We start from the raw sequence: 10,918 nt of genomic DNA, 5'->3' as shown, positions 1-10,918 counted from the left end.
ATTCATGAAGCTTTTATCTTAGAATTTGTAGGCTGCAAGAGATGAATGGTTGGAAAAGTACAGTACACTTTGGCTTTGTTTCGTGATTCATTTTATTATATCGATTTTTAGCTTTGGCTTTTCAAGGCGGTCAAATAGACAAAGAAAGTAATACAGTATGTTAATTTATATTGCACTAGCTTTTGATTTGGTTGCTCAAGAGTTGTAGATTCTGCATATAAAACAGCTCATTGACAATATCTTTGATTGGAACGATCAATAAAAACAATTGACCCAGACAACTAACTATATTGGTCGATCAAACAAGTCAAGTGAACCGGCCAACAACTAATTGTTGTTTGACAAAACAAAACCTTTATTTATTGGGATCCTATTTATTGATCATTTGTCAATATTTAGTCCAATCAATGTCAACTAAACCCCAGAATGAAGCCAAAATTTTTCACATATAACAAAACTTTTAGGAGATCAAAAAGGTACATGTTCACATATGATACATAAGGATTAAGGGCACCATCTCATGACAAAAATACTCACAGTATAAGTATATTTACACGAATGTAAACTGCATCAAAAGCTTAACCGAAGCATATTTCTCTCCTTTGTAATCATAGAGGGGGACTGCATGAATCCCTGGTTTCAGTTCTCGGACAGGCAAGCAACTCTGCCCACCAAAATCATCCTTATCAGTCGTATCATATTCATGAACTTCGATTCTCAGTAAGGCTAGTTCAGGGACTGTTAAAGGGAAACTGAATTCTTCGTTCCAAGCCGGTCTCCAATGATCCTCTATCACCTTTGTTTTCTTCATCAGTTTATCTGCTGGCGCTCCTGCTATACCCACCTGTAAATTAATCCTAGAGTATTACTCAAAGTTTCATAGCAAGCTAAAGTTATACAGTACAATATATGATATAAAGTGGTTAAGATTATGGTTTGGTTTACCTTAACATAGAAATCTGGTGGTGAAAATGTGTCAAAATGAGTTTGTCTGAAATCTTCGCGCCACCCATCTCCAATGTATACTTTCACCTAAACAATCCACATATTTCTTTCTTCAGATGAAGTACATTTTAGAGATTAAAGATAATAAATCGAGTTTATTTAGTGATTAAGTCACCTTTAATGTTGTCTTGATTGATAAATCTGCTTTTGGATCAAAAACTTGGTCATCAGGACCTAAATTCAACAGAAAATCAGGTTTTTTTACATAACCACAGCTTCCATTGGCTCTAAACATCCCATGCATTAACCAAAGTTGTTTCCCATGACCCTGTCAACATACGCGATTGATTAACTTGTTAAGTGCATTATTAACTAGTCAACAAACCAACAAAGATGCTAATTAGCTAAATAATTGATTTGCTGTTTATATACCAAAACATTACTATATAGCAAATAAGTTGTAGTGTTAGGACAGTTAACCTGCATGTTAAACGCAACCATTTGAGCCCCATACATCCAACCAAGAATAGGCTCGTAATTGGAAGAGTTGAACCGCGTAACCTTGGGGAAAATCCTCAGAATATTTTTCTGGGTGTACCTGCAAATTGATGAACACCATTCTCATTCATACATTGATACAAGTTTTACAGACCATAATGGTTGAAAAAATACTACAGTTCTAAGACAAACCAATGAACCATGATTATTAGGCCACATATTACATGACTCAGTTTGACCTCAGCCCAACCCTTTTAATTGCCTACCATATCACATGGCTTACTTGAGGCATGTGCAAAGTTTATACATTTTGGGCCAGACATGAACTGGCCCACTTAAGGCCCACTCAAATAAATTTTCTTTTTGAAGAAAAATTGGATTCACACCGGCTACATCTATTGAAACACAAGTAGTTTTTTTTAATACTGTATTTGTTACATATTAGTTGCAACTTTGGGTATTATTTATGAGACATAAAATATTCCAAAATCGTAACTAATATGTGACGGAGATAGTAGTAAAATTACTAAACAATAAAAAGTGATGCGACATCTATTGAAATAGTGAGGTACCTTATAATATGAGTTCCATGAGAAGTGGTTGCCTTTGCTAGAAGTTGCTCACTCCAACTCAGACGGCTCACCTTAATAGGATCCACCTTAAGAGACTCCTTCAATTCACCCCTCTTTATACCCGGAATCGTTATCATTCTCTTATACTCGGCCGGTCTTTCTTGCAACGAAGGGTCGTCATATTCACACACTTCTTGTTCAACATTTCCATTTGCACTTTTTTCATCATTATTGGCCTGTTAGAAACAAAAAATCGTCAGCAACTACTAAATAAAATTATCATTGAAACATACAAACATAAAAATTAGAATCATTTACTTAAATAAAACCTTATACTCTTGTTCTTCAATAGAAGGCTGCTTCTTTTGAGATCCGCTACCATTGCTATTTTTGGCATTTTCGGCCGTAAGATACTCCTTGGGTGGTTTAGTTGATACAAGAACCTTATTCTTCAATTCTTCAGGGGAAGGGAAATCCTTCAAAATCTCAGTTTCGGGGTAGAACAACATATCCTCGAAAACTTGAATAATCATCTTCAAATTCAAACCATAAAATAATTAATTAATCATCTATAAACTAAACTCATTTAAATCCATAAAAACTACACACATATATATGTAAATGTACATACTTGTGCTACTTTAGCTTGTAGAGTTGGATTAAGATGATCTTCGAGAGTCAAAATCACAGGATAAGGAGATGCACAAAATGCATATTCTTTTATGGATTTAAGACATTTGAGCAGATCCACTGGAGTTGTAAGAGTCCTTTAATCAAAAAAATTTAAAAAAAAAAGGTTAATCAAACCAAAAAAAAGTTACAAAGAGAAATAAACAAAAAAAAGGAAAGTTATTATGATTGCATACTTTCCATGCAAAACATGAACATCTTGTTTGTTAGGAGTAGGCCAAAGATCAAGCTCTATAACTCTTACACCTCTCTGTAATGCTTGAATGATCGGAACATCGCTACAATCGCTACTGATTTGATTGCCTGTTAAGTATGAATTATGACCTGTGTATATGAAATAATGGGATATTGGAGCGTTCATATGTTGATGAACCTTCAATATTCCCAAAAAAAAAAAGAAAAAAAAAAAAGTCAAAATCTTGAATATATACATAAACTTTCACAATAGTAAGTAAAATTATAGATAGTAACTTGTTATATTAATAACATAAATGATTAATATGAACTAACCTGAGGATTATTAGGCGGATTAAGATCAGTTGAAAAAAGATAAGAGAAAAACTCATCAAGACTAAGAGTTTTTCTAGCAGTGTTACTGAAAATAGGCATGTGAGGGTGTTTTCTTCTTGACTTGATCTCTTCAATGATCTTTTCTGCATCGGTTAATGTCGTCGCCTTGGATTCACCTTGCACCTCGATCATGAACTTCTGGAGGTGTTCCGCCGTCATGTGGGGCCCACATTCGGCGTATTTGTCAAAGAGTTGTTTGATATCAGAAGGCGGCTGTAACTCCGCCTTCACAAACTTTCTGGTAAAACACCCAAATATCTTGAAACTCTCCATTCTTTCTTTAGCAACAACAAAAAACAAAGAAAGTGAGATCCTCTGTTTTAATAACAGGGGAAACAACAGACCATATATGGTGCTTTCACAACACAAGTAAATTCTTTGTATTTGCTAGCTGTTGACTAGACATACAAAAGCACACTTTCACAAAAGTTACTCTCTAGTCTTTATATTTATGTTCCATCTTTGAAAAATATGTACTTGTACCTATTGACTACGTGCTCGTTAGTTATTACATTGGTAAATCGGAAAAAACAGTGAGTAAACATGACCAAATAATAATAATAATAATAATAATAATAATAATAATAATAATACACGTATTACAAAAAGGACTTGTAAGTTCTAAAAATATTGTAATGATAAATGGAGTTTTATTATAGGATAATATAGAATATTGGTTGACTAGAGAATAGTTTAAAATTAAGGGTAGCTCGTAGCTTTTGATAAATAATTGCTTAGTTATAATTTCTTTTTTAACTTGTAGTTAATTGGTTAGTTGTAAATATAATCCACTTAATTTTTTAAAAAATTGTATAATCAACTTTCACATGACATTGGCTGATTGGCAATTAAGCCTTAAAGCCAGAAATGTCACCCTCTTGTGATCAAAGCTGAGACATGATGGATTGAGGGGTCATGTTCTTTTTATTTCTTCTTTTTCTATTGTTTCTAGCATGTGCAGGAGGTCATTTGGATTAGGTTTGTACTAAATAAGATTTATTGTTAATTAACTTTTTGTTATAAATTTATATACTACGTAGTATGTAAGATACAATAAGTATCTAAGTAAACTTCGGAGTTTAGATTAGATAATCAAATACGACCAGTTTTGCTAGAATACATATAGAACTAATAGAAGCCGTTTATACATCTCACCCAAAAACTTTACAATGATATATTGATATGTATTTTAATTTTACAAAGTATTTTTTTTATAAAGTGTTGTTATTTACAAAACTTTGTTATGTGGACACTATACGTGAGACCTTGATAATAACACGTATTGACATGGTGTCTCTTTATTCTAGCTACTCCGTAGTTACTCTGTGATTAACATGTTAACTAGCTTTCGATCAAAAATAAAATTATCAACCCTCATACTCAAGGTCAACATCCCTTTAAATACTTGTAAAGTAGACCTATTATGAGATTTATAATCTCCACCCTTTTTTTTTAATAACTTTTTCTTTTCCATTTATATCTCCGCAGTACAATTAATTTGTAATATTGTAACTGAGCTTGCTTCTTGTTCTTTATTTATTTAATTTATTTTTTAAAATTTGATATAGATATAACAAGATTATCCATTTTAACTTTGTAAGAGTATGATTTTGTAATCAACATCCTTTTTATCAGCAAAAACTCATGCCTTTTCAAGCCCAAATTTACTTTTAATATAAGCTACCATCTTCTAAAAATGTACACGTATTTAAAAAAGGTAACCAGATCTATTCACTTGAGTTCTTTCACCAGTGAATCGACTGAGAAACTTTCTTTCTCATACGAGAACAAAGCACTTTCACCGGCTGTTAGCTTTCCTTTCGGATCTAATTTAATAATTTATGCATGGATAGATTACAATGCATCTTTATTTTATTTTATTTATATTACTTTTTTTAAAAAATAAAATTATCTTTTTGTAAAGGAACAAGATCAGATAACTATATTTCCTACAAAAAAAAAAAAAAAAAAAAAAATCCAGACATGTTTTTTTTTTTTTGGACAGAAATGTGCTACATAGTTAGTAGTACCCTCTCATTAACATTAGCAGTGCAGACTAGAGCCACAAAAATACAAAATAATCCATATTATCTTTAATTGGAAGAAGCTAGAAAATTGAACTATTAATGTGGTTGTTGAGGAGATTGAAATGTTAAGCGTGGAAAATGAGGAAAATTGACCGTAACAGCATAAATTTTTAAGCAGTTGCACTCAGCAGTACGAACTTTGACTAGTAGCTCAAATAACACGAATTTTGACGTAAGGTGCACGAAACATCATAAATGAGTGTTACCACCTGAGATTCTATCGGAAACAACCCATATGTAACATTTTATTATTTTTCTTCTTTTTATTAATTTTTAAATGCAATTATATTAGGCTTTTTTTGTAAAAAGGAAATAAAATTACCATGTAATTAGTATCTCACATGCTTTTTAGTTTCTCAATTACTTCACTATTCTTCCATATACATCTTTTCCCTGTAACCCATAAATTTTTGGTTTTGCTTCAAAGTCCTATTTTAAACTTTTACAGACTTTAGCTCCATTTGCAACTCCACAAGTTTTCTCCCATCCATGAAACCTTGAATTTCCTCCCCAACAATCAATTTGTTCTTCATTTGCTTCAATTGTGCTTCCAATGTTTCATTATTGTTATTGTTTTCCTTCTTTCTAAACGATGAACAATAGGTTGAGCTCGAGCTTTCTGGGTTCGTGAACTTGCCAGCACAAGGACGACGCTTGCGTGATTTCACTTCGATTGGATCTTCTTCTTCACCTATCAATGGTGTTCTTCATCCATTTGAGTTTTTTTTTTCTTAATTGGGATGAATGTCAGTGGGTAGGTGTGGGAAGAATAGTGAAGTAATTGAGAAAGTAGGAAGCACGTGAGATACTAATTACATGGTAATTTTATTTTCTTTTTACAAGAAAGTCTAATATAATTACATTTAAAAATAAATAAAAGAAGATAAATAATAAAATATTATATATGGGTTGTTTCCGGTACAATCTCAGGTGGCAACACTCACTTATGATGTTTCGTGCACCTTATGTCAAAGTTCATGTTGTTTGAGCTGCTAGTCAAAGTTCATGCTGCTGAGTGCAACTTTTTAAAAGTTCATGCTGTTGCGGCCAATTTTGCCAAATATAAATTGTGTTGTAAAAGAGTGTAATACACTATTACTATTCATCTATTTGGCTCTTGTTACTCTTTAGTTATAAGCAAAATTTATTTTTTCCAAAGCGCTTGTGGTCAAGTATGTTACATCGCTTCCCCACTTTATCTTGGGGAGACCATGTATCAAATCATGGGGAAAGCATTGTGGTAAGAAGTCTAAGAACCGATAAGGATCCTAACCCTAAGATATATAGGACAACTCGTCCAACTTACATGTATCGGTTGAAAAAAAAAAAAAAGGATTGACAACTATAAATCAAAAAAATGTTATGCATGTGCATGACTCTTAAAAAAACCTTTATAGTCTATGCTTTTAGTTCAAATTTGTGGTTCAGACACTTGAAATAAGAAGGAAAAGAGATAACTCGGGTACATAAGAGGATCAGTGGCGGATCCAGAATTAATATTTAACGGGGTCAAAATGCATTTGATAAATATTTATGGGGTCCTTCGGTTAAAAATATAGGTAATTTTTATATAAAAAAAAAATTAAAAGGATTTTTTTTTTTTAATATTCAAGTGGGATCAAGGGACCCCATTAAATGCCCCTCAATCCGCCACTGAAGAGGATCCCAATATCAAGTACTTCGGCTTGATAAGATTCAAATCACAAGCTTATATGGTTTAAGCTAAGGCAAACTTAAACGCCCCATGTATCGGCTACATTAGTCTATAAATCGCAAAGAATAAGAGCCATTTCTTCTTCTAACATAACCAAGATCTTATGCATTAATTTCTACATTAAGTGCTGGCAAAATGCAGGGAGTAATAATACAGAAAACAGTACACCATATGATAAGCGTTGTGGATTTGTGGTGTTAGCGTGATTCACTGTTCTCTTTTTTCTACAGATTTAGCGTCCACTTGTCCGAATTAGAGTGGTTAACTATCAGACAAATTTCAACGCTTTGGTTGTCAAGCTAAATTTGCGCAACCTTCGTTCTTTAATTTAATCTAATTTCCTCACAAATTCGATCACAATTTCACATTATTAAACAAATACAGTCAAATAGCCAATTATGATAGGACACATTTTGTTAGAATATATTTTATTTTTTTGTGTATTTAAAATTAAAATTATGCGACGTCTTAAAAAGTGTTCTTTGCTTCAAAAAAAAAAAAAAAAAAAAAAGAAGTGTTCTTGGACTTTGTGGCCTTTTATAAACGAATTTATACATACATGTGCCATTTTGCAGTAGTTGGTGCAAGGTAAAATATACTCATGATAGGAATGTGATTGAGAATTTAAAGCAATTTCCATATTTGGCTAGTTATGAAAATAAGTGGAGAATATATTTGTAAATAAGTGGAGAATATATAACAAATTTACTGATATAGTTTTTTAATACTACATTCGTTACATATTATGTGCAACTTTAGAACAACTAGTTTAGATGCCGTGCCATGCACGGTAATTTTTAAAAATTAATATCAGCGTCCAATATAATTAATTATTTTATACAAATTAAAAAAAATAATCAATATACTCACGACTTTGATGTGAATTCTAATCAGTGATTAAACAACTATTTTTATTAGGGAAAAAGTTTGAATACTTTCTTAAAGTAAATTAACATATATCGAAAATATGTTTTGTATAATAGTTATAAATGTTTGTGTGGAAAGGTATATAAAATCTTTTTTATTTAAAGTATTATATTTGTTATGAACATATTTAAAAAAAAATATTTTTGTATAAGATTTTATACTCTTTATTTTATAACAAATTTTATACTATAATTGAAATTTTTCAAAAAAAAAAAAAAAAACTAAGGACACACCAGTAGATGACATGTGTCATTGTTGATGTGTCTTTTAGTATATAGTTATTGATAATTGATTGATACTATAATTGAAATTTTTCAAAAAAAAAAAAAAAAAAAAAAAAAAGATTACTAAGGACACACCAAGAGATGACACGTGTCATTGTTGGTGTGTCTTTTAGTAAATAGTTATTAATAAAACTTATTTACCATCTTATCCCAATTAATAATTTTTTTTTACTTCCAAAAAAAAAAAAAAAACTCTTTTATTAGGATTTTTTAGATTTTAACACCACAAAAAAGACATAAAATGGATTTTAACACTACAAAAAAAAAAAAAAAAACTTTTATTTTAACACCACAAAATTTCTAAAAAAATGGTTTTTACCGCCACTTAACTTGTTTATGGATGAAATCTATTAGTAGGGTCCACATTGCTTACGTGTCAGCACATTATTGGAAGAAAATAATAAAAAAAAATTAAAAAAAACAGAAACAAAAACCCTAAACTAACCCAGCCACCCCATCTCCACCGCCGGCTGGGCGGCGCTGGACACGGCCCCACCCAAACACCCTTGTTTCCCGCCACAACCACCGGAATCTCCTCCCTCCCTTTCCCCCTCACTAAAACCGGCAACCTAATCCCAACGACCGCCAAAAATAGGTGGCCGTTTTTCGAACCACCCAAAACTAGCTTCTAAGGGTCGAAAATGACCGGTTTATGGTCGAGATCGACCACTCAGGCCCTAAACTGGTCGTTTTCGACCTTTAGTGGCCGTTAATGGTGGTCGATTTTGGGTTGTTTGAAAAACGGCCGCCCATTTTAAGCGGTCGTTGGGAGGTTTTGTTGGTTTTGGGGAAAGGGAAAAGGAGGGGATGGAATTTGCGGCGGTTGGGGCTGGGAACTGGAGTGTTTGGGTGGGGTAACGACTAGCGCCGCCTTGCCGGCGGTGGGGATGGGGTTGGCCGGGTTAGTTTAGGGTTTTGGTTTTGTTTTCTTTTTTCTTTTTTTTTCTGAACGAATAATATGATGACACGTGGCACAATGGGCCCCACTTAACGGATTTTTGGACAGCAACCGTTAAGTGGTGGTAAAATCAAATTTTATAAAAAATTTGTGGTGTTCAACTAAAAGTTTTTTTTTTTTTTTTTTTTTTTTTTTTTTTTTTTTTTTTTGGTAGTGTTAGAAACCATTTATTCATTTTTTTGTGGTGTTAAAATATAAAAACCCCTATTATTATTATTATTATTATTATTATTATTATTATTATTATTATTATTATTATTATTATTATTTAGAACTATTTCATACATTTACATAAGAAGTTAACTCTCATTAGTCACTATTCTTATGCTGTTATGCATCATGATTATTGTAATCTAGTGCTAATAATAATGATGATAATTAATTTAATTGGTTATGAATATATCACAAAAGTAATGACCCAAAAGGTGGACTACTTCTCATTTCATCCACTAATTAACCATTATGCCCGACCACCAGCCAATCATTATTTATCTACTGCTGGACATGCTCAAGTAATCTCCTAATTAATTATTAAAATGTAATTAGCATCTTCATTAGATTTTGACTTTAGATGTAGTAGGTTATTTCTCATCATTATGTTCAACTAATTAATATAATCTCTTCCTTTCTTAATGTACTACTAACTTATTGTGTGTAAAATAATTGATCTTACATTGTTAACGTCTCCTACTCGAGGCAAAAACTAAAGTTGCGTTTGCTTGGCTTGAATAAGCTTGAGTCCCTCGAGTCTTGTGCGAAATGTAATCAAATCCATAAGTAAGGTTTAATTATGTTGCATAAATCTATCCTAAACCAATCTAAACCCCTAATATGTAAATCCCAATAGAATTATATATACCCCAATTAAAGACCCTTTTGTGGTAATGCTTTTCCAATTTTAAAAATAAACTCTAGATTTTCCATGTTTTAGACAATGACAATCAGAAGAATCAAACATATGTACTAATGTACCTATTGACTTAATTATATGAACCATCAAACCTCTTGCAACTTAGATTGAAATGGTGCTTGAATTCCAAATTCTGTAAGTAACTAAATTGATCATATATAGAATGCAGCAATAAGTCAATCAATAAGTAACTAAATTTGAATGGGCACGAATAGATCACAAAACCAGCACTTCGTCTGAAGGCAATTTGACAAAAGTAGAGGTATATGTGAAAGACCATACATCCACCATGACATCTTCCATCAAATTAAAGTAAAAACGAAGGTGAAGTTCATACTTATTATTGGATACACAGAATTGTGACGTTGATCTGTTTTAATTTTTTATATTCTTAAACAAAAATTTGTTTGGAGCCATAAGTAATACTTCGTATTAAACATACCAAAATGGACCTGCACTCAGGATTTTCATTACCATGAATTGAAAAGAATAAAAAGAAAAACATATTTATAGAGTTTTTTTTTTTGGTGCACACAAGGGGCAATCCCCAAAAACGAGAGAAAGCTATTACAAACTAGAAAGAAAAAATGAAACAAAACAACTAAAAAAGAAAAACAAAAGTAAAGAAAACAACTACAACTAAAAACATCCCGAAGCCAAGATCACTAGATGCCATTAGATGGCACCATCCTAGGCCTCGTAACCCCTCCTAAATCCTCCAATAAAATGGCACGAAAATCCTCCGGAACCGCCTATAAGAGAA

At 32.0% G+C, this 10,918-nt stretch overlaps 1 protein-coding gene across 1 annotated transcript; it reads right to left on the bottom strand.

The window, feature by feature from the left end:
* Nucleotides 1–395: 395 nt before the first annotated feature.
* Nucleotides 396–3,548, bottom strand: LOC145571682 (phosphoinositide phospholipase C 6-like). The gene is made up of 9 exons (XM_081630711.1): nucleotides 3,216–3,548; nucleotides 2,882–3,078; nucleotides 2,647–2,782; nucleotides 2,345–2,548; nucleotides 2,016–2,251; nucleotides 1,426–1,543; nucleotides 1,121–1,273; nucleotides 946–1,032; nucleotides 396–844 (listed from the first exon to the last, which is right to left on the bottom strand). Exons 1-9 carry the CDS (start codon nucleotides 3,546–3,548, stop codon nucleotides 551–553), a joined length of 1,758 nt encoding a protein of 585 aa, XP_081486837.1. The 3' UTR covers nucleotides 396–550.
* Between the last annotated feature and the right edge of the window lie 7,370 nt (nucleotides 3,549–10,918).

This window comes from Chenopodium album, chromosome 12, assembly GCF_948465745.1.
Source record: "Chenopodium album chromosome 12, dcCheAlbu1.1, whole genome shotgun sequence".
NCBI classification, from domain to species: domain Eukaryota; kingdom Viridiplantae; phylum Streptophyta; class Magnoliopsida; order Caryophyllales; family Amaranthaceae; genus Chenopodium; species Chenopodium album.
Note: the sequence above shows the minus strand (reverse complement) of the source record. Positions and strands in the feature narration are given on the sequence as shown.

What these genes read in the sequence shown, in the direction of transcription:
- LOC145571682 (XM_081630711.1), bottom strand. Translation starts at nt 3,548, where the DNA reads ATGGAGAGTTTCAAGATATTTGGGTGTTTTACCAGAAAGTTTGTGAAG. An exon ending in TTGAAGAACAAGAGTATAAG is followed by an intron (nt 2,252 to 2,344) that starts GTTTTATTTAAG and finishes TGTTTCTAACAG; the next exon opens with GCCAATAATGATGAAAAAAG. An exon ending in CACCAGATTTCTATGTTAAG is followed by an intron (nt 845 to 945) that starts GTAAACCAAACC and finishes ATTAATTTACAG; the next exon opens with GTGGGTATAGCAGGAGCGCC.